General features: G+C 34.1%; 1 protein-coding gene and 1 long non-coding RNA gene across 2 annotated transcripts; both read right to left on the bottom strand.

Moving 5' to 3' along the window:
* Positions 1-220: 220 nt before the first annotated feature.
* Positions 221-2518, bottom strand: LOC111393591. Its single transcript, XR_002702449.1, has 3 exons — positions 2419-2518; positions 2118-2312; positions 221-621 (listed from the first exon to the last, which is right to left on the bottom strand). It is a non-coding gene; the product is annotated as an uncharacterized LOC111393591 (long non-coding RNA).
* A 433-nt stretch (positions 2519-2951) lies between these two features.
* Positions 2952-16984, bottom strand: LOC111393590. Its single transcript, XM_023019197.1, has 13 exons — positions 16439-16984; positions 14108-15436; positions 13695-14022; positions 12985-13234; positions 12683-12899; positions 11586-11938; positions 10930-11463; positions 8785-9979; positions 8095-8448; positions 7734-7971; positions 4111-6716; positions 3895-4031; positions 2952-3472 (listed from the first exon to the last, which is right to left on the bottom strand). The coding sequence occupies exons 1-13, from the start codon at positions 16889-16891 to the stop codon at positions 3157-3159; spliced, it is 8310 nt and encodes a 2769-aa protein (XP_022874965.1). The 5' UTR covers positions 16892-16984; the 3' UTR covers positions 2952-3156.
* Positions 16985-23998: the final 7014 nt, after the last annotated feature.

The following is a 23998-nucleotide window of genomic DNA, read 5'->3' as shown; positions in this document are numbered from 1 at the left end:
TTGACAACAATTAATACTAGCATAGACGTTTTAATTTGTTTATTAAATGCATGTGTGATCACTAGATATTTGCATCTTAATAATCATTGTTTTAATAATTTAATATTCTAAAACATGAACAAAAGTATCATGCTCTAAATCCATGTAATTGGAGATGGAACGATCTGGTTCAAATACATGAAATTTATAAGAGAGGAAGAAAATGCTATACTATGGTTATTAAATGTAAAAGCATGCATGTAGATGCACCTACTGAACCAAAGAATACAAACTTTCATGAAGCAATGTGTACTTATTTTTAATGTCTCTTTTATCCCTCAGTTGTTTATGATAATTTCCTTGAATTCCTTCCGACTTGTTAAGGGTCTAATGTCAATTTCGAATAATGAATAATGTTATCTGTCACCATTCTAGATACGCTAATTGACAAGCTCAATAAAAAGTAGAATTAAGTGATTCATTAAATCTTACCTCTTATTTAGTGTCACACTAGTACCACCTATATTAATGTTTTAACACAAATGGTGTTAAATAGCATAACTCTGGAAGAATTGTCTCTTGGTATTGACTTTCCAATCCGTTGTCAAAGTAATATGAAGCTATCATGTCCTTTTGCTTAAACTGCATGAGAAATATATTCACACTAACTCAGTGTATAATCTTTTCATATAAACTTGTTACGATATCTTCTACATATCTAAACAGGTCAAAGGAACCCAAAATCATGACCAGTTTTGCAGAATATGCCTCGTGTGCGTGATTTCCATGAGCGTGTACTACATGTGCCACCGTATCATGCAAGCACTGACCCGGATGAGGTGGCTCGGGAACTTTCCTTGGACCATGGCGTGTAACTGTGCTCGACTATGAGTGACCCCTTATTGGTGTTATCAATAAAATATTCATGAGTTTGTGTATCTAAGCAACCACTCTGAAGAGCCAAGGTTTATGCGACCTTAAGTGCATAATGCGAGCTAATATACTTAACAAATGTATAAGGATTAGTAGGTGAACAAAACATGAGCAAATAACAGAATCAGTTAGAAGTCAGTCAATCAATAACTACCACATATCACCAACTAACAAGACTCATTTACCTCCAAGGCCTGATTAGAAATCTAAATAAGCATATCGAGGATGAAGAAATGCATGCAAATTTGAATATAGCTTCCTCCAAATAATTTTTTCTCCTATTGATCTTTCTTGAGTCTCAGATTAGTGAGTTTGGGAGGAAAAGACTCTAGTTAGGTACCTAACCCAATATAATAGCTTTCCTCTTGAACTCCCTTTAGCGTGTGCATAATCTTTGCATTAATTTTCATTTATGTGGAGGATGGTTGGAAATTGGTTTAAAATGTAGGTTTTGACCAATTGATTAAGCAAGACTCTTCAGTCAATTATGGGCATTTGAAGGCTAAACATGTTCTACTTTACTTTACAACTAGATTAATTTAGTTTCTTGAATCAATTTTGGATAAATGAAGGTTTAAAAATCAACATTTAATTTGTGAAAATTGTTAAAAAAAGAACAAGAAAATGGGAATTAGCATAACGATATATTTTATTAATCGGGTGTCACATATGATGGAATATTCTAGAATATATTTGACTGTTTTTAAATGAAAAATCATATCCTATAGACAAAAGGTGTCTAGAGAGGAGATATGTCTGATTCCAACAATTATATCTTTTGACACACAACTTTACAACTATTATATATAGGATCCTCTAGTTATACAATCATACACTTAATCCATGTACAATCATATTGTTGCATATTCACTTTAAAAATTTTGCATTATTTTGAATCCGATTTTCATATAAGAGAGTTCAAAACACTAGCCTACATAATTAGGTGGAGTACTCCTATTGAGGGACATGAACGATGTATCTTGATAGACAATTGTCGAAAATCTTTAGCCCTTGTGATGAGCATTATTATTTTAAGGACGAGAGTCGAACTCTTATTTCGATCAAATCTCATTTTCTGCATTTCTTTTTGCTACTTTTTCTTGGTTTCAATAAGTCGTAGCTCTTTCCAATTTGTCACACACACAAGTTTAGTCATAATATTATTTATAGACTTATTATACCAGAGGTCAACGGTCATTTCTTACCGAAGGGTTTGAAAGCCATCGTACTACTCGAAAGGTCACGTCTTCTGGAAAGCAATAGAAGTTGCAATGTGATTTTTAAACTCCTCTGACTTAAACTTGAATAATGTATCTGCACGAAATGCTTGTTTACTCCTCTGACTTCGTAGATCTTCTCAAGGAGGTAGAAAGTGTCACACGCCCGACGCCAAATTATGCCTAGATATAGGAGTAAAGTATGCAATAAATGTAAGGGAAATGAGAAGGAAGATTGAAAATAAAAGACAAAGAGCTGCTACAAATGAATGGGAAATGAAGTAACCACCTGTTGATTTGGAGTTCACGTGGTGAAAGGACCTTACATGTATAAGAGCATCTTACACCCAAATCAACATGCGTTCTTCAGGTCGTAGTTAAGAACATCTTCAAGATACTCTATGTTAGAAAATATATTTTACAATTTAGATAACATATACAAATTAATGAGAAATTTTTTAAACACTTCAACCGCCTCTTCTTTCTCTTTTACTCCCACACCACCATCTTTCCAAATTATCATATTACTTCCTTGTATACTATTAGTTAGCCAGAAATGAAAATTAAAATATTTGAATACATATATCTAAAGAGCGGAATTTTACTCAAATTTGGATAGTCAAACTGACCATCTACTTTAAAAGTTAATTTGAATTTAAGACGTTAATTAGAAGAATCTCTTGAAACATAATTTCAAGATTTACTCTTTAAAATAGTTTTCCACTTGTAAAGGATTTCTTGTATATGTTCTAATTATGTCCGAAGCACTTTGGCCCATAATCTCACTTTCTATACTACTACTTCCTCAGCTTTTAGCAGATAGATTCAAATAGCAATTGCTTAAACTTGAAGAGAAATACAAATAGCATTTAATTTAAGTTCTATCTAACAAAAGCTCCGTAATTTTTCTCCTTAAAGGATTTGGTAGAGCATGAAGGCCATGATAATCTTAGCAGTTTCAAAACAGCAGTATTTACACAAATTCCACTAGTTTGCAAGTGCTCAATGTACAAGACTTCCATCCAGCTTATTTTTTCCGACCTTTCGATTTCTTTCCCTTCTTATTCTTGCCCTTTCCCTTTCCTTGCTTGCCTTCATAATCATTGACCTGGTCTGGCTTACTTTGTGTTTCGGGAGCAACAGTGACGGGTAAATTTTCCGTGCTATCTTCACTACTATTTCTGTTAGAAATTTCCTCGTCACAAGATACAACACTTTGATATTTTTCTTTTGTATCAGTCTGCACAACAGACCGCCTAAGGTATATGTCGAGTTTAGGCCTTCTCGACTCCAAGCTTTTCAAAAGTTCTCCAATCATCAAAGTCTCTCTCTCTTCCAAGTCACTGGAGATTATTTAAAAAACACGTCATTCAAGTAAAAGATAAAAATATAACATTCTCCAAATGCAATAACCTTAAAAACATGCTTTTGTCTTAAGAATAAGACTTTTCACACTTCACTTCCTTTTGATAAAACAGGAATAAGACTAAATTTCCAAGATTGCCAAAGCACTCCTAAAGAAGGGGCAATATTTGATACTCAGAGCATAGAGTTATATCGTAATATTAAAAGAGTACGCCATGGTTACAATTCGATTATCAGGAAAGTGAGATAACACACTCAGTAGAGTTTTCAAGATTATCAGCAGTCAAAAGCTCAAGAACACAAGAAATGATTCCTCAATTTTACTTATTGAAACTTGATTGGGCTGGTTACTGCCATTCAGTTGCCAGATTGTTAACAAATAGGCCCCACAAAGACTAACCTTGTAATCAAAGAAGAAAGCTGCTTCAATTCCTCAATTGCGTTGACAGCTTCACCCAGCATGTTATTATCTTCACCAGCAAGAGATTTCTTATCAGAGAAATGGATCATTTGAGTGGCTAAGATGTCCACTTGTACCTGAAGAAAAAGATAACAATTATTCTAACAATCGGGAATAAGTTCAGAAGTTGCCACAAGATAACCAATATAAAATTACCTTCTTTTCCATTGCAAGGATCTTCAGATTTCCATCTTTCCTATTTTCCCCAGACTTCAATATATCATATATTTCCCGAAGAACTCCCCAGTTCATCTGCAGTCCATCATTTCCATTCCCTGTACTCAAATTCCGATCCATTTCCAATTCTGTATTCAAATTTGGCAACATAGAAGTCTTGCCATGATTGCTGATGCTAGCAGGAAGTTCACCGCTAGATTTAATCATATTTGCTTCAACTGAAGTGATTTGTCCATGAGAAGTTTTACTGCTGCTCGGAAATAAAACTTCCATGATGTCTTTTTCGCTCCGGGAAACGCTCATGTCAAGAATAATGGCATCAGGACAGACAAATTTCAGATCATTTTTTTCTCCCCGGGTGACAATGACAACAGGATCCCCAATTGATTTGAATGCTCTAGCAACTGCATATAAATTCACATCATCATTCTTCCTTTTCTTTTGAAGAGCTTCACAGAATTCTCTTGGAAGCTGGGCTCTGATGTTAGATAGACTTAGAAGCTCAAAAAGTACATTGGAATACATTCGGGAGTTAAGACACAGCAAGCACAGTATAACAAACAACCTCAACACTAGCACTGGATGGTACTTGTAACTAATACTAGAATCCCTAATCCATTGTGCTGTTTCTTGACCATAAAAAAGGAACTGCTTGACCACTGTAATAACAAAATCAAAGACATTTTTTGGATAGGGTCGCTTGTCAGTGACTAAACTAGCACTTGGGATGCCACGAGATTGCTGATATACTAACCACTCCACAAATGATGATTTTGTAGAGAAGAAGGAAACGGGGTTATGAGATGCCAAAATAACAAGGCGCTCCATAAGATACAAGTAACAATTAGGAGCTATATATCCCCGTACCCTCCAGTTGGCATTGTAAGTTTCTTGCAAAGCATTGTGGAACTTCTGAATCAATGAATTTGACTCCGACTCCTTGTTCCCCTTGAGAATCTTAAGGAATTCTTTCCAGGACGAATTTTTGGGGATTTTTTTAGCCATCATCTCACAAAGGTCAATTTTGTGTTTGCCTGACCCAAGCAAAATCATCACAGCCTTCCCGATTTGTCCATAGGTCAGTTCATCTTTTGTGCCAATATGTCGAGAGATAACATCTTCGAGTAAATTCTGAGACTGTTCAGTTCCTCTCAGATAAATTATATATTCTGATAAGGATTCCTGAGAATCTAAAGGAAAAACAATGTCGAAGTAATTGATTGATATATCAATAAACTTTTTGATAGAAACACTCTTAAAGTCACGCAATTTGGACTCGGTGAAGAATTTCACGACATCAAAGATAAAGGTCAGGCAGATGCCTTGACAATATTTAGAAAAGGATTTCCCCACATAAGATTTGTAAAGGGCTTCAAGAACTCCTAATCCAACAGATTGTAATTCTCCAAGCCAGTAAGTCCTAAAGGCGGAAACAAAATGTTGAGCTTCAAGGGTCACCACCTCTCTTTGCCGCCGTAAGAACCTCCCGTCAATATTTTTTACCCATTCTGCAGAAGGGTTCAGCAGGCGATAGGTCACATTCAGATTATTCGACAGCCTCCGGACGCCAAAATAATGCAAACAGAAGTCAACAGTACGGTTGCATTTGCTGACGTCTTCTCTCTCGAGACAATCAAGACATTCTAGGATTCCCAAAATTTTATCCTTGAATAAATTCCAAAGGTAAAAAAGAGTTCTGGGAGATAATTTGTTTTGCAAAATTTTTTCTTCTGAATATTTTTTCAAGTTGGTAGGAAATTCATGTTCCAACTCATACTTCGCCGGATGTATTTGAAAATGGGCATCTAAAAGTTTTCTAACAGAAAGAAATTCAACTGTGAGACTTCCGTGCTTCTGTGAACCACTGAAACACTGTATCAACTCAGACACATTACCCTGCTCATGTAACAGAATTTCAACTTCAGCACAAACAAATCCATAGAAACTTCCAGATTCCTTCTCTGCAAATGAAATTGCTTTATTTACGAGTTCCTGCTTTTGAGGAAATGACTTGAGGGGCCAACCTTTACCTCGAGAATCCCATAAAGAGCAAGAAAGCACATAGGCTAGGGTAAGGAAAGTGGCATTTCTAAAATGCTCAGCCTTACCCAGAAGATCAACTTCAAGTAGGAGATTTCCAATCACTTGTGCAATTTCTGCAGCTTGCATGAAGTTTCCAGACTCTTCCTCCAAAACCAGAAGATCTTCAAGGCAGTCATGAGACTTCAAGAATTTTCGTCTCGATTCCATTGTGTGGAAAGCTCTAACAAATTTCATCAATGATGCTTTATCATTAAACTTGTGACAATCCAGAGCACAGCTCTCCAAAAATTCCTGCACAATTTTGTCCAAATCTTTAAACTTATTCATCATACCATCAGTTAGTGATGCTTGTTGTTTCCAATGCTCAACATATTGCAAACCAATCGTGAAACATTTCCCTTTATTGCAAGCTGACAAGCATTCTACGAAGAAGTCTCCTTTTGCATAAACATCTGCTGCAAGCTCATAGCATCCAGCTAGAGAAAAACATTCACCGGCTTTACTTAGCTCTGATTCGCCACTCTTTTCCAAATAAATCCTTCCTGCAACAATAGTTATGCAGATTGTAGTTTGTAAACAAAAAAAGTAACCATTTATTCAAGACTATGAAAATAGCTAAACATAGAATCAAAAGGAAGGCTATGAGATACAAGAATGACAAACATAAAAAAGTGTTCATATAAAACATAAAATATAGAATACCAGGACATGGATAAAAAATAGTCCAAATCTTGGATACAGCTACATGGATACGTCTTTAAAACTTAATTTTTTTTCTTAACTTAAGATGTCATTTTAAATATACCAAAATCAATTCTTCATAAAGAATAAAATAAATAGTGAAAAAGAAATTAGTACAAATAAAATAGAACTTGGGATTTTAATTTTTAATTATGGAAAGTTAATTACTAAATGTTACATAAAATAGAAAATAAGCGACTTGATTGCAATTTAGACTTAGTTGAACACTATAGCACTATATGAAATCCATTTTCATTTTATACAAAGAAAACCCTAAAACATCAATAAAAAGAAGGAAAGAAGGAAAAAAGAAGAAAAGGGAAAGAAAGAAGAAAAACAAAAAGAAGGGAAAACCCAGTACCGCTGCCTTCTTCCACCCTCTCTGCGGAGGCGGGTGGTTTACATAGAGCAGAACGGGAAAGAAGAAAAGGAAAAGAAAGGGAAAGCAAATATAGAAACACAAGTGATGGATGGAACTACAAATAAGTCAACTCCTGAATAGGATTTTCTTGTGAATCAATTTGTTGTCATATATTAATAAAGCATCACATAAATGTTGCTCATATTTATGATATTTAGGTTGCATCTTCCTTCACAAACCGTAGAATATACCAAGAAACAATTTGGCACCTCGCAGAATGGGAATTTCAAAATTGATGGATCATTGAAAAAAAAAATTACATTCAGGAGACTATGAAAGTTAAACGAAGGGAAAAATGCAGACTTCATTAAAATATACTTAAAAAATAATTAGGATATATGCAATGCATTAGAAAGACTATTTGCAGTGTGTGTTTGTGCAACAAACTATAATGCACCTGCTCTTTCATATTCCTCCAAGTCGAAAAAACATTCAGCTGCTGAATCTCTTTTGCCAGCAGAATAAAATAATTCAGCAGCCTCTCTAAGCATTATACGGGCCTCTTTGGGATTTGAACCACGCATATGATCAGCAGATGCCCTAAGGCCAGCAGCTTTAGCTCGTTTTTCCCATGTTGGTTCTCCAGCTCTTTCAAAGCACATGATGGCCATCTCATAATTTTTTTCCCAAAAGAGCTGGCAGGACACAAGACCAATTTTTCAACACAATGACCAAGCATCAAACGGAATACCAAAGATGGGTAACAAATTAACGAAATAGGTGAAAGGAAAAAAAAACGTGTAGAAAAGCACCATAACCTTAATTCCTTGTGATTTCCATTCCTCTGGACTGCTTGCTCTTTGCATTGCCTGTGCTAGTGAATCATCAACTTTCCTCACATTCACAAGGCCAAGTCTCTTCCAATAATCAAGCATTGGCTTTGAAAGCTCTTCAGCATTTTCACAAATCCATAATCTTTGCTTTGTTCGAGTAATGGCCACATATAATTGTTTTAGTTCAGAACACAAGATATTGTGTCTTAATTGGCTAAAACTTGGAAAGGACTTGGGAAAACTAGAATCAAACAAGTCTTTTTCTTTCAAGAACTCGTAGATTACTCTCCACTGACTCCTCAGGGGTGAAGAGCCAAAGAAGTTGAATAGTAACACATCCTAAAGCCAATGTGCAGCATTAGTGAGAGTAAACAGCAATAATGTGTTGACATAACATATATCACTTATGTAATTTCTGCATCTAATAATGTATTAAAGGCCTGTTTGAGCCCCATTATTTCCTCATTAAAATGAAAGATATAACTGTTAACCATCACATTAAACCACCTTATTTCACTTTTTATCTCTTGTGTGGGACCCATAACGACTATATTTTTCATTATCATTTTTACAATAATGTGGCTCAAACGGTGGATAAGATTGTACCTCACATAATGCAATGCTTTCGAAAGTAATTTTGAAAGAGAGAAAATGACCGAAGCACAAATTACTCACCTGAAATTCGAGACCCTTGCACTCTACTATCGTCAAAATAAGAGCTTGATGTCCAATCCAGTTAGATATTTCCTTTCTCGCAGAGTCATCACGCACTAATATGACCTGCTCAGCGCCAAAACCTACCATTTTTCCTACATTTCCACTACATCCAAAAATAGTGATAATTGCATTCTCATTGCTACCTGGCTCCATCACAACTGGAGGTTCGCCATAAACAAAGCTAGTCTCTGGTGGTAATACATCAATAGTATGAGGGAAAAAATGGCAAAGAAGATCAATTACGCTCTGTGCTAATCTGAGCACACCAGAATGAGTACGGAAATTTTGGCACAAGTTAAACATATCTGATAAATGTCCTTTCTCCCTTCTACCTCCACATTCAATTTTTTTTGTTTTCATTAAAAACTCCTTGTAGAATAAACAACGTACATCTTCAAACCTAAAGTCAACTCCTCTTGCAATAGTCTGTGCTGTATCGCCTGAAAATACAAAGCCTTCATCAACATTTTTGCAAACATATTTAAACAAAGCAATTTGTCTCATAGTAAGGTCTTGAACTTCGTCAACATATACAAAGTCCATTTTTCCACCCGGTAAATTTGAATTATTTAGCCGATGATGAAGGTCGATCACTAAATCAGCAATATCAAATTCACCAAGCTCCATCTTCATTTTCTCATAGTCCTTAAAAATATCATAGATGGCCTTCCTCTCCTGAGCACAAAAATTGGACACCCTCTTATCAGACAATGAAACATAGTCTTCCCTATTTAGCTTAATTTCACATGCCTCGCCCACTTGTAAGCCTCCTTTTATATGAGACATTATCTCAGTATATACTCTTGAAGGTTCAAGATTCTTTGTCAGCTTTGAATTGAAATGTGGCCAATAAAAGGATTTGAAATGGTCATAATCAACCTCCTTCTTCCTCATGAAAGATTGCAATGCCACAGATTTCAAACTTCTTTTATCTTGAGAAAAATCCTTCAGATCTGGAAACCTCTCAAAGTATGAATTACCCAGAGAACCATCAAGCATCAATAAGAACTTTTGAAGTGTAATAACAAGAGGATACTTTTCTGGTTTAATTCCAACAAATGAATCCGGAATGTCCTGAAATTGTACCATTTGATCAATTCCATCCACATCAATAGAACTGTCGTCTCTATGGAATTGTCCACCACCAGCAAAGCTGTGAATATTAGAAATGTCAGAAAGAACGATGTTGAGTATAATAAAATCAAGTCCCTACTTGATTTTACAAAAAATCTATAGAAATGCTATTGCCAGACATATAAATCTTCCTTAATTGAAGAAGAGTAGCTCACTACGAGAAAAGATAAAGAAGAAAAAGTGTCAACTTTTAAGTTATTTGAAACTGAACTGAAATCAATGTACCAATAAATAATGTTTTTCATAACCTGAAAAAATGGGCTGAGACTATTTTACCAAGATCAATCACCATCAAAATATTGCTAGTATGATATATTTGTCTTCCAAGTATTCTAAAGCTTACATGAAATGAAAGGAGTAACTAGCACCTATAATGAAATTCAGAAGTCCTTTCTAATTTATTTTTTACCTTAACGATCATGAGCTTATTACATTATCTTACAATGACAACCACTGGTTTCACAATATCCCAAAGATCAATTTGTGTGTTTTCGACTCTGAGAACCATGGTCCGACTCACAAGGTTTCCTATCAATCTAAAGGGTCTTACCATGAATCAGAACACCAAAGACAATTGGCTCAACAGAGTGAAAATATTTTGTACCGAGGTAGAAGAATGAATTAATTTTATATGCAAGAAAGTGTTTAAACTTGCATACGATGAGCAAAAGCAAAATTAAATAAGATCAAATCCATGGAACCTACTTTCAATAAAAAAGTTGATGAAATGTACAGTTGAAAAGTTGTGGGTCCCATGAAATGTAAAGTTAAATTAATTGTTAATTTTGAGTTGAAAATAAGCACACCAAAACAATGATAAGAGTGATAGTGGAAAACAGAACAAAAAGACGTTTTAGTAACACATCACATTACAAATGGCTGATATATTCATTTTGTGTTTGCCATGAATTGAGTGGTTCCTTCAAGGAAGTGAAGTAAAATATAAAACAGTTGGCTACTGACGCTCACCTTTTCAGCCGAGACACATGTTGTTTGATTGCATAACAGAGCTTTGGACTGACAGTGACGAAAAGCTGGTGCAAGACATTGTCCTTATATTCACTCATACATGTACCTTCATCAGCTCTATTGTTCATGGACAAACAACTCTCAGCCGAACTGATACCATTTAAAGCAAGGCGGTGCTGCTCTATCTTCCGGTAAAGCTTCATAGTCAAAATAGTTGTTTTCCCAGTCCCCGATCGACCTAATACAAAGCTGCTTCTAGGAAATAAAATTATTTCACGCTCCTCATCTGTAACCTCAAATGGGAGATCAAGTTCTCTGCAGTCTTGGTCAGATAGCAAATGGTGCACAACACCGGTTGATAAAGGGTAAAATTTCATCAACAACAAACTCTCATTCACTTTGGAATTTTCAACATAACTTCTGCATTCTACAATGCAACCACTTGAATCACCATCTAATATGTTGTTGTTGATGATATTCTTATACCGGACTATATCATGGGACATTGGCCAGATCTTTGGAACTTCCAAATTCCTAGATTAAAACAAAAATGACGAAAAGATTATTCATTTCAGAACCATGGTATAAGAAAAGTACGTACTATCATAATATGTGGATAAATGGAATTCACCACAGCACCGATGAAAAGGACTTACCCCTCTATACATTTCTCCTTACAGCGGTTGATAAAATCAACTGTATACATAGCAAATATGCTATCAAGACGCCTCAACAATTTCTGGACCATTTCTAAAGGTAATATGTCCCAGACCTTCAAAACTTGCATGTAGTTCAATTCTTTCATTATATCAATTGTGCAAACAATATAGTAACCTTCAACCTTAAATTGTTTCACAATTTGCAAGGACCTCTCACACATCAAGTCCATACTTCTTCTCTTCGGTCGCCATCCACTAGCAATCTTCAGTAAAAGATTCATTACTGACTTTTTCACACAGGTGGATATCAATTTATGAAATGAATTTTTGAAGTTGTCACTGAATAAAACCTGTTTGTGAGACGAAAGAATGTCAAAAAAAAAAAAACAGTAATCAATGGATAAAGGCGTTTGGGAAGGAAGAAACATCTACGAAAATAGCATATATTATAATCCAATTAAATACAATGATTCATTTGGTTTCCTTCTAGTGAAGGAGGCAGTACTTCCTCTAGATGCTTTAAAGATGTTCTCTCTGCTCAGTTTTCTCTCTCATCCCTGTACATTTTGAGGTAAAGGCTTCAAGTCCCCATCCCACATATAATCTGCCTTTGTTGATGGATAGGTATCGGATCATGCCAAACCCCCCACAAAGGGACAGGAGGAGTTTGTTAAAATTATAATGGAACGAACATCAGGCAAAAAATGGGATGAAAAATGATTTGAGTAAGTTTGACTAAGTTACATATATGAAAATGAATTCACGAAAAAAGTGTGTACCCATAAGATAGTAGATAGGCAATGAAAAGAGAAATTTGGATTAACTATGGTGTTCCGCATCAAGATAACAAAGGGGCAAAGAATTACATGGTTACAAAAGAAATTTTAGATCATTTTAGTACAGGTCAACTTTACTATAAAATGTGACAAACCTTTTTTCTATTTAGCAAAGTGCACGAGTAAGACAAAGAAACCAAGATTTGGCAGATGATTTATCGTCAAAATAAGATCCTTAAGGCATGTATTATAGATATGAGTTTCTATAGCAGCATAATCTCAATGATAAATAACAGCAATAAACAGGAAAACAGATACCTTCCATCTTGCACTTTTGAACAGTATACTCTCTCCATTGAGTAGGTCGTCAAGTTGATCTAGATCTTTCTTAACATCTACAATTGTTTTGGCCAAGTCGCTATCTTCATCTGCATTAAAAAAGCATTGACGATCCTTGGCATCATGCACTAATGCATGCCAAATTGAATCACTATTTTGCAGTGTTCTTTCATTCCCTAGGATCCAGAGACAATGTCTAGAAAGTATAAAGCCTGTAAGCATCATAATCTTCAAAGGAAAAATTTACAATAAAATAAAAGAATGATCGTGGGAGCCAATACCGAGCTCTTGTCAAAGAAACATTAGTTCTCTGAGGGCTTGCCAAGAAACCAATGGACCCACCATTATTAGATCTGACAGTAGATATAATTATTATGTCTTTTTCTCCACCTTGAAATCCATCAATGGACTTGACTGTAACTGTAAACCCCTCATGGTTTTCAGCCTTTAGTTTTTCTTGAATTGCCAAAACTTGAGCAGCATAGGGCGATATTACACCAACGCTAAGTTTCTCTTGTGAAACACTCCATTCTGTTCATAGCATACGTAAAAGAAAATAATTGTTAATATAGGGCACTTGTAAGCACAAAAGTATCAACCTCAACCTCTTCACCATCAACACATTAAACATTTAAGAGATTCACCAAATTGCTAATAAAAATAAGCAGTAACTCATGTTCTAACATAATCCTTAGCTTTCCACCAGAGTGTCTCATCCACAAAAAGGGATTCCCATGTTCTCTTCAGAAAATTTATGTACATCATTTGCGAAGAACATATGACAATTATTTTAACATAAAGGAGATGCTATAAAGACCTTGCACAACAAAACATTCTAGTCATGTGTCATTTTTCAATATACTAAGCATGAAGTTTCAATATGCCAGTTTTCAGTAGTAATTATTAAGCATGTTCATCGTGTGAAACAGGTATACAAGTATAGAAATGGGAAGAATGTCGACGGACATGAAAAGGAGAAAGAGACCATTACCTTTGTAGAGTTTTTTCACTATCTTTACAGTTACAGCTACCTCAACCATATTTCTTCGGCTATGACTAAAATCATCCATTTCTTCTTTTCCTTCTAGAATGTTTATGAATGAATAAGCACCAAACATCCTCCCAGGAAGATAGCTACGTTCATAGCTTTTATCTTTCACATTGGGCGCATTTATGATCTTCTTCTGATAGAAATTTGAATTTGGGAAGTGGCTAATTGATGGGTGCATTCTATATTGCATATCAAGGAGATGCTTAGAATGACCCAATGAACTCAGTCTTCCAAATAAGCTTCTTCCGAAGCCAGCTTCATCAGACAACTATGAATAAATATATCATTAATACAAAAAGAAATCATCAGGCTCTATTCAAGTTTCAGACCCTTAGATGTACCATTATGCTTACCTTGCTGATAACAGTCGCTGGTAATTGCCATTCGTCTCCAACTAGAACAGCATGCCTCAAGCCTAGGAGCTGAAGAGGTATAATTGATTCACACTCCTTTAATTGAGCAGCTTCATCGATAACCAACAATTTGACCGGTTCAATATCCACTGAGTGTAGCTTATATGAAGAAGAAGCAGTGCAAAATATTAAGGAAGCATTTTTGAAACAGAATTCCATTATAGAGGTTTTATCCATCACACTTGGGAAGTCAAGTTTTGCTAAGGAACACTGGAGAGACTTTAGAATAGAGAGGCACTGGGTTTTAGTATATAGTAACTGTGATGCGTGAACAGATGATTGGGAAGAATCAACTGTTCCCTGGTGTGAAAAGATATTCTCCAATTCTTCAGATGTCAATTTGACTTGAAAAAATAATGTTTCCAAAGAGTCCAGCAAAGAAACGAGTTGTGCCATGTATTGAAAAATTTGATCACCAACAAAACTTCTAGCTAAATGAGTAAAGAATTTCAACAAACATGATCTCAGAGGCACAGCTATATGACTTAACCTGTCTCTAGCAAACTCCAGCAAAGCTACTGGTTCGGATTTTTGAACTTCATTCTCTCGACTTTCTTTTGATTTTTGAAGTTCATCCTCTTGACTTTGTTTAGCTTTTATCAATTCATTTTCCACATAGATTTGGAGTTTCTTTGCTGGTTCGGATTTTTGAACTTCATTCTCTCGACTTTCTTTTGATTTTTGAAGTTCATCCTCTTGACTTTGTTTAGCTTTTATCAATTCATTTTCCACATAGATTTGGTGTTCAGAAACACAATCCTCAAGAAAACAAATCATGGAAGATATACGGTGCTTCCAACCAGTTAGAGATGCAAAGCACTCGACAAGCCTATCAACACGATAATCAAGAAAAATTTCCTCAATGTCTGAGCCACATTTCAGACGATCCTTATTCCCAAAGATGAGAATGTCACCCAAAGGACAAGTTCTAAAGCTCTTCTCAGGTTCAACTTCAAAAGATTCCCTCATTAGTTTGATCACTCGAGAAGCCAGATCTGTGATTGAAACATTTGTTGGAGCACAAACAAGGGTTCTGACATTCATTTTCAAGAGAGTAAATAGCATAAAACTTAAAGTCCTAGTCTTCCCAGTCCCAGGAGGACCCCATATGAGTTTGACCGAAGACTTGTGCTCACATTGCATTCTCAGAATAGAAGCCACTATTGCCTCATTTTGTGATTTATTCAGCTTCAACGATGCAGTTGGTCTGATTTTTATGTCTGACTCTGTATCATCTTGAGAAGAACAAAGTTCACAAACTTCGTCGTCCTATTTTGAAAAAAATACACATGTTGATTATAAACACTGTTATTAGCAATATGCAGTATTCAAAATAGACAATTAGCTTCAACTGGCTTTGTGAATAAGAGCAAAATAATCAGCATGTGTACAACGTATGTTACTTCACTCAACACATATCACATGAAATCAAAAACTAGCAAAAGACATGCTACAAAGGGAAATATTTACATAACCTTTTTGTTGGACCACCACATCCAAAAATTCAAGGCTCTAGAAAGGAGACACATATATGTATTTATAGTTAGCCTTTAACATGCCCCTTCATGTGCAGGCCAAAATCAGTTTTTATTAAAGGCTTGACACAGGCACAATTTTTTTAAACGTGGCACAGCAAGCCCAATGCAATATGGACAAATTTGATTTCTGTATATTTTATTAATCAATACAGGAGGATATATACAAGGATTACAGCCTTATTAAGAAAAGTTAATACAAATTTATCAATCACACAGATTCTGCACCACTTCTTGCAATACAAGCAAAAAATGTTCCTAGGTTTTAATCATATAACCTACATCTCTGGTCGATACATGCCATGAGCGACAAACATATGAAAGGCAACAAAAAGTACGAGGAGAATATGAAAAATCGTAACAATGATAACTGATAAAGAGAAAGGTGGTTCTATCCTCAGAAATCCAAGCAGAAGTTCTAAGTATATACTCTTACAGCCTTATTAAGAAAAGTTAATACAAATTTATCAATCACACAGATTCTGCACCACTTCTTGCAATACAAGCAAAAAATGTTCCTAGGTTTTAATCATATAACCTACATCTCTGGTCGATACATGCCATGAGCGACAAACATATGAAAGGCAACAAAAAGTACAAGGAGATTATGAAAAATTGTAACAATGATAACTGATAAAGAGAAAGTTGGTTCTATCCTCAGAAATCCAAGCAGAAGTTCTAAGTATATACTTCCTCCATAGCTTGAATCAACATTTAAATTAGAATTGTAACTTACCCGATCATTCTTGGACAATACTGTTTGAATGATATTTAGGTTTTGACGCATGCACAATGCATTCCAAATTCTTCGATTTGTCGTTATGTTTGCCAAGAAAACCACATAAAGTGATTTGTGCTGTCCATCTTCAACTTCAATGCGTCTCTTTGCTTTTACTTTGAAATAAGTGGATGGGTAAGTATCATCATTCTCAACCTCCGCAATATTAGTCACCGACGCAAAAGTCCACGTCCATCCAAATTGTTGTAAGTCAGCAACCGATTCAGGTTTCCCATTTAAAAGCAAAACTACATCTCCAGGCAAGGTTCTATATGGCTCCCTATCACCATGGCCTAATCTGTTTTTCCATTTTTCAACTTTTACATCATACAGCAAAGTGTGTGTGTCGTAAGGTTTTGCCACGTGAAGAGCTATCACCTCCGCAAAAGGAGCATTATAAATACCGTCCATGGCTGATGCAAGTTCTGCACGAGTTTCTTCCAGTAAGGGGTAGACATATGAACCAAGATATAGATCCACAGATTGATGTAACTCTGGAATTTTTTAACCCCCACAAAAAAAAAAAAAAAAAAAACCGAAGTTTTAGTACAAAAATTGCTATTTTAATAATGCAAGTTCGCTTTAACATTTTAGGCATAAGCGAACATGCTCTAAGATCATCTCATTGAGATGACCCAAATTTATGAACTTCTCTACCGAATCTCTCAATTGCGTAAAAGCCCCTCTAATTACATGCAAATTTAAGCACCATGCAATCCAAAAGTAAATTCAGAATAATTACGAGTTTAAGCACAAAAATGTTAAATACTCTGCTGAAATATTAAGCTACAGTTATTCATCAATGATCAAACTAAGACCTGCAAAAAATGTTAAATACTCTGCTGAAAACTTACCACCAGAATCCAAAAGAGTAACAAAGAACGAACCTGGTTTCTGTACAGATCCTCATTAAAAATGTCTTCAAGAGACCACGAAAACACCAATTGAATAAACTCATCCGTAGGCCGAGCTCTTTTCGTGCTTGAAGAACGCTCTTCCATTGTCACTTTCACTCTCTTTTGCGTATTTTAGCTATCAACACAGAAAATTACAAAAACCCTCTAAGTGCAAAACTATTGCAAGCATGAAACTTCATGGCATGGTGAAGTGATACAGAGAATATATACGCAGATAAATGGGATTCCTTCGTAATGAAGTAAAAGATTATCAAAAAGAATTTTCCGTATAAAGCACACTCGAAAGGAAAAGATGATCGTTCATCACTGAAAATTACAAAAACCCTCTAAGTGCAAAACTATTGCAAGCATGAAACTTCATGGCATGGTGAAGTGATACAGAGAATATATACGCAGATATATGGGATTCCTTCATAATGAAGTAAAAGATTATCAAAAAGAATTTTCCGTATAAAGCACACTCGAAAGGAAAAGATGATCGTTCACATCATGTGAACACTTGGGTATTTGATTCTCATTTTCCTGGGAGTACATTTTTTCTCCCTCCTTTTAATCACCTTTTTTTATTAAAATAATATTATATATAAATCAAAAAAATATATATATATTTTCTTTTTTATAACTGCACATTTTTCATCAATCTACTATTTCAAAATACATTTTTTTTAAAAAAAGTGGCTTAAACACACATTAATTCGACTCTGCTTCTTGACTTGTGAACTTATGGTCTTCCATTTGTGACTCTTGCTTTTCCCCACATTGAAATTTTAACCTGTAACCTTCTTCCACGAATGCTTTCGAGGACTACAAAAGTAATGGCTGTAAAAGGCTACAACAGATCATGCACTATGTTATTTATCAATTAGAATAATGTTCTTCATCGCCAGTCCACAGTTTACTTGGTCGTGAAGTATGATGAAATCATAAGTTAAATCAAAGGATCGTTTGGTTAGACGTTAGTCTCGTTTATGCAAAGAATTTCGTGAAAAAGTCAACTTAATTTTCATTTATTACTAAAGGCATCTTCAAAATATTATCTATTTTTAAATGACATATTCTATTATTTGAAGAGTGTCTATAAATTTAGAGAGTCAGAGTGCATTTAATTTGACATTTTGAGATCATTTTCAGTTTTCTAAAATGCTCAAAAGATGTTTGGTATGTCATTTTCAAAATGAGTTATTTTAAAATACAAATACGGATAATTTATCATCTACGGATAATTTTGGTGCGATTGCTGAAGATATACTTAATTACTTATAATGACTCCTTTTTTTTTTTTTTACAAACTTTAAATTTAATTTTTTGATCACATATTAGCATAAAATTGATATATTTTACCAAATAATCAAATAAATTAAAAAAAAGGATATAAAACTATTCTAAAACTTTTAAACCAAACGCACTTTCTAATTTTTTGTTTTGATAAATAGTTTTTTAGAATAACAAATCAAACGCGTTTTCTATAATTTTAAAATAATCCATCAACACAAAAAATAGGAAATAAATTCAAAACAAAAAATAGAAAATAAAAACTCAAACCAAACGCACCCTTAAAATTTTGAAATAGTCCAACAAGCTTTTTATATTTAACGCTTAATTCTACTACTTTCAAAGAAATATTTATTATTTTTTCTATCTTTTATTTTAACTAGCTTTTTTATATTATTTTATTATTTTTCTACATTGAAAATTAAAACACTTTGAATGCATTTAATTATAGTCTCTTTATATTAAAATATTAATTTAAAGAGTCTCTTGGAGCATAAATTTAAGTGGTGACTATTTTAAATAAAGAGCATCTTGAAAATACTCTAAAAAAGTTCAACCAATTGATGCTTTATAGTAAAATTATCTATAAATAAAATTCTTGTGTTTAAGCCTCATTTTTAGTTTAAGCCTCATTTTTAAGGGAAAAAAAGGTTATATAACAATGAATGTATAATTAGAAAATAGAAAAAATTTAGTTTTCATCTTATTTTAATTTTATTATTAAAAATTTTAGCTAACAATAATGAATGGTCCATTTTACCCTTTTAAGGCCGCTCAACTCATCAAAACCCTGCTCATGGGTGGCTCGGACTCGTCAAATGATGAGCCCGAGCTGATCCTGCTTGGCTTGTTGAGCCCACAAGCTCAAAAATATGAATTTTTTTTTTAAAAAAAAAGGTCCAAAATGTGCAAATTTACAAAAGAAAAAATTTTAAAAATCACGAGCTCACGAGCGACTTGGCCCGCGATCTCGTAGCTCATGAGCTCACGAGCTCGGCCGAAGAGCTCGTGGCTCATGAGCTAACGAGCTAGCCCCCAAGCAACTTGCCGAGCTCGAGCTCGGCTCATCTTTCACGAGCCCGAGCCCGAGCCGAGCCCTACTAGTGTTGCATTGTGCGTTGCACGATTACCGTTATATTTTTTTCCTAAGTGATATCGTTAAAATGATAGTCTATTTTAGAGTATGTAAACATCTGATTATGTACATTGAATGATGTGTTTTAATATTATTAATGATACCAATCTACCTTGTATTTGAACCATGTATTAAATTAGTACTTTAAAATCATTGTATTAGACACAAGATGTGAACATTTAGATTCCATAAATTTTGCAACTATTTTTACATAATGTTAACAAACTCAACCCATTTGATGACATAAATTGACTTGCCAAAAGTAAGATGAAGTTGATCACATTCTCCGGTAGTTAAATACAACTGAAGCACATAATCTTTACATTGAGTGAGAGAAATATGAATAGGTATAGGGAATGCTAAGCTAATCAATCATCAAGCAAACAAATTAGAATGAAATGAGGAACAATAACATACAATCAATCACGATTCTTTGAGGCATCCATAATACCAAAAAATCCAAAAATTGAAAAAACTATCAAAGTTTTCGTCTACTTAATGAACAAAACCAAGCTCAAAGATTTCATTGCACTACTATCTAATAAGTTTGAAATTTTCTCATCAACATGCGAAGAAATAGGGATAGCTTAACCTCAGCTCTTTAGACTTCCAGGAAGGTAGAGTCACATAATTAAAAATTAATTAACATGTTTCTTCAGATGAAGGTTTTTAAAAAGTCCACTTTTGAAGGCCAAAGTGAAAAATGGTTACCTTTCATCGTTATGTTTTAATAGGAAAATTTGTTCACAGAAAAATGGTAAAGGAAACAAAGAAAATAGGAAATAGGAAAAATGGCAAAGGAGGAAAACGTAAACTTGAATAATTATGAAAGAACCCACCATAAAAGAGATCATTATCAACAAAATTTAAACATAAATAAACAAAACATCTAGTCCAACACATATAGAAGAGCCAATGTAACGAATATCTCATTTAAACATCTGAACAAAAGGTTCAAAAGAGAAACACACAGCAATAAAACCTTCTATGTGATAGCATCTCGTGGTCACTTGTGGACTTAAATAATTAACAATAAATTCATGACACCTAATCAAAGCCGCATTCTCTCCCTTACATCTAAATAGGTTTATGAGTAAATCACCAATTTCATGCCGCACAAAATTATGGGTATTGAGACCATTCTGGAAGAAATAACCAAGAGTATTCCTAAACAATGAAAGTTAATATTACCCCTTGGAAAGTATAAGACTCTCTAAGAGAGAACACAACGGTGTCTCAAGCACTTGCAACAAGTTGATCATTTGGGGCAATTACAACGCAAGTTGTGCATCCAGTAGATGGTCTATTGTAATCATAAAATGCTTTCTACATTCATAAAGATATTTAGGAGGAATTATTGTGAGATAAAAATGCAGCCAAAAGAAAATTACAACACATCTAAACAATCATGCTATGGTAGCTTACCAAGTTGGATACTATCTCATGGATTAAATTAATGTCATACCCAATCTCATTAAGATTAGATCTCACTTCACTTACCTGCATAATATTAGTAAGAGTATCAATTAAAGAAAATACATTTGCTTTCATGCAAGTTGTGTAGTAACTATTATTTTCATCTATTGAACTTCCTCACAGAGAAAACCTCAACTTCAGTAAACATACAAACACAGATGAGCATCATAGGATTGTAACTCAATTCTAACAAAAAGAAATGAATGAGTAAAAAAGAAAAAAACTTAACGAATTTTGTGGGGCCAGGCTAGTATTGACCCATAATTAAGGTCGATTAAATTATTCGTTTGAAGTCCATTCTAAAATAGAACACAAAAGTAGCAAATGTTTCAGTAAATAATAGAATTGAAAATGGAAATTCCAATAAATCAAACTCACAAATATTTATAACCATGCTACTATTTAGCTTTTGAACCCCTCGTAAAATGTGGAACATAAAAATATTGATTACGACTGATTAAATATAGGAATATATAACTTTGTAATACCTCCTTCTAATGCAAATAGATTATATGACTTTAGTTTCTATCTAATAGCTAGTTCCTGTAAAGAAAAAACAGGAAAACTACTTCGCTATAATTAAAACGTCAATCTATCTAAAAAGTAAACATGATCATGGATGTAAATTTTTTTTTTTTTAAAATAACGGAAAGCACCTTCAAATTTAAACATTCAACATACAAAAATCACAATCGAAAATGAATTTTATTTTTTACTTGTCCAAATAAAAATAAATGTAAGAGATTTTGTACCAACCATGCACATAGACACACTTAGCCAAGAAATGCTCTTTATTTTTAAAGAACTAAGATACATAAAGTTCAAAGACATTCATAGCACAGTACCAAGAAATAAAGATAAATTACCACGATATGAACACACGAAAGAAGAAGGTGAGAGATCCTAAAATATGCTCGATTCTTCCACGTCAGTTCACCCTACACACATTAAGAAAGCAAGAATCCTAAAACCCAAAATCTAATTAAACAAATTTCATAAGACCAGATATTCATACATCAACAACTGAAATAAAGTAACAATTTCATTTTTAAACAGGCATAGAGAGTTGAAACATATTATTTGGAGACTAAATACATACCTAAGATTTTAATGTGATCATATTCTTGATTATTAAAATTTCAAATTCTTCTGCTCTCTTTAATTTCTGTCTATAAATGACAACTATAATATGGATAAATTCCTCTGTTATTCAACAATTTAGGGCCTCAATCTTTATATTGCATAAGCTGAACATATTAAACTTCCTTCTAAAAAACTTAATATTAAAAGGACATGGTCCATGTTCATGTGAAACCCACAAGCATACGGAATCGTTGACAAGTAATAATTTAGTGAGTTAAAAGTATCGTCCCACGAAGAATAAAATTTAATTAAGTATACTAGTATTTAATTAGATTCAAAGTAAATAAATAAAAGTGATTTTTGTGATTTTTAATTATTCTAATTTAATCTACGAAAACGTATAAAATGCGAATTTAATATATATATGGGAATAGTGTATTGGATTACGAATCCACCTATTATTATCTATTCCAATTCTTGACTACGTAATTAGTTTCGTTCTTACATTCTTGACAATCGATAATTTTATTGTAATTAATTTTCTTTTCCAAGACAAATTATCCTATTCACGACCCGATTCTATTCCAAGTCCGGATTCATATGAATAAAACGTATTCAATTTCATAATTATCTCAAAGATTACACACGTGATAAATTTTATTCCTAAAATTTATTGCACGTATGTTAATCATGCAGTGATCTAAACCTATTGCGAGCTTTCCAGCACTACAACAAGCAACCATATATTTAATTGGTGATCAAACAATCAAATAATGAAATTAAGCATACAAGATTAATCAATAATTGCAAGAATTCAACTAAGTCATGTGTCCCGAATTAAAAATAAACAACAACGGGTCTCATCTTCATCCAATACATGAGAAAAATTAGTTTAGCATATTGTTGGGATTAAACACGTAAAATTGGAAAGACATCACCGAAAAATTGATGGAACGTAATTAAATCTCCACTTTTTCTTCGCTTCCAAACGTGTATGTGCGTCTCTTCCCAAGGAGCCACCTTGTCCACTCCAACGGCACTGCCAATTTGTTTCTAATTTTCAGTTGGCTGTATTCTTCTATGTATATAACATTCCCAAAGTGGCTACTTTTATCGACTCCAAAAAGGGACCAATTTTCTCTTCAACTAGGCTGCCGTTTTCTGTGTATGTATGATCAATTCCCGGGCAGCCGCATTGTTTGACCTCCAAAACAAAATTCAATTGTTCTATAATTCTCACTCAATTGCCGTGTCTTCTATATCTAACTTCAGTTGCCTTTTTCTGTGGTTTTCTTCTCTTCTCTCCTCCCGTCCCAATTGAAGTGAAATTTCAATTGTTATTTCCCCTCCCCCCTCCCCGCAGTAGCTTTTTTTTTTGCCCTTTTCTTATACTTAAAGAGGCCCACTTTGTATTTCATTACACTTTAAATTCTCACAAGCAGGCCACTTGAATTTGTGTGTCAATAAAAGTCCAGTTCAGCTCCAACTAAAGTCCAATTAATCAATTATTTTTCTCCAAGTCTTCAACTTTCAAAGTATGAAATTTGATCTCCAAACGTTGTATCAAATAGCCAATTGATCCTTCTTCGTCCTTTCAACTAAAATCAACCAAGCACTCTATCTAAAGATTGTTAT

This window comes from Olea europaea, chromosome 4 (assembly GCF_002742605.1).
Source record: "Olea europaea var. sylvestris chromosome 4, O_europaea_v1, whole genome shotgun sequence".
Lineage (NCBI taxonomy): Eukaryota > Viridiplantae > Streptophyta > Magnoliopsida > Lamiales > Oleaceae > Olea > Olea europaea.
The sequence above is the reverse complement of the archived record's forward strand: the minus strand, read 5'-3'. Positions and strand labels throughout refer to the sequence as shown.

What these genes read in the sequence shown, in the direction of transcription:
- LOC111393590 (XM_023019197.1), bottom strand. Translation starts at nt 16,891, where the DNA reads ATGGACGGTATTTATAATGCTCCTTTTGCGGAGGTGATAGCTCTTCAC. An exon ending in CAGCGACTGTTATCAGCAAG is followed by an intron (nt 14,023 to 14,107) that starts GTAAGCATAATG and finishes ATTTATTCATAG; the next exon opens with TTGTCTGATGAAGCTGGCTT. An exon ending in GTTTCTTTGACAAGAGCTCG is followed by an intron (nt 12,900 to 12,984) that starts GTATTGGCTCCC and finishes TATACTTTCTAG; the next exon opens with ACATTGTCTCTGGATCCTAG.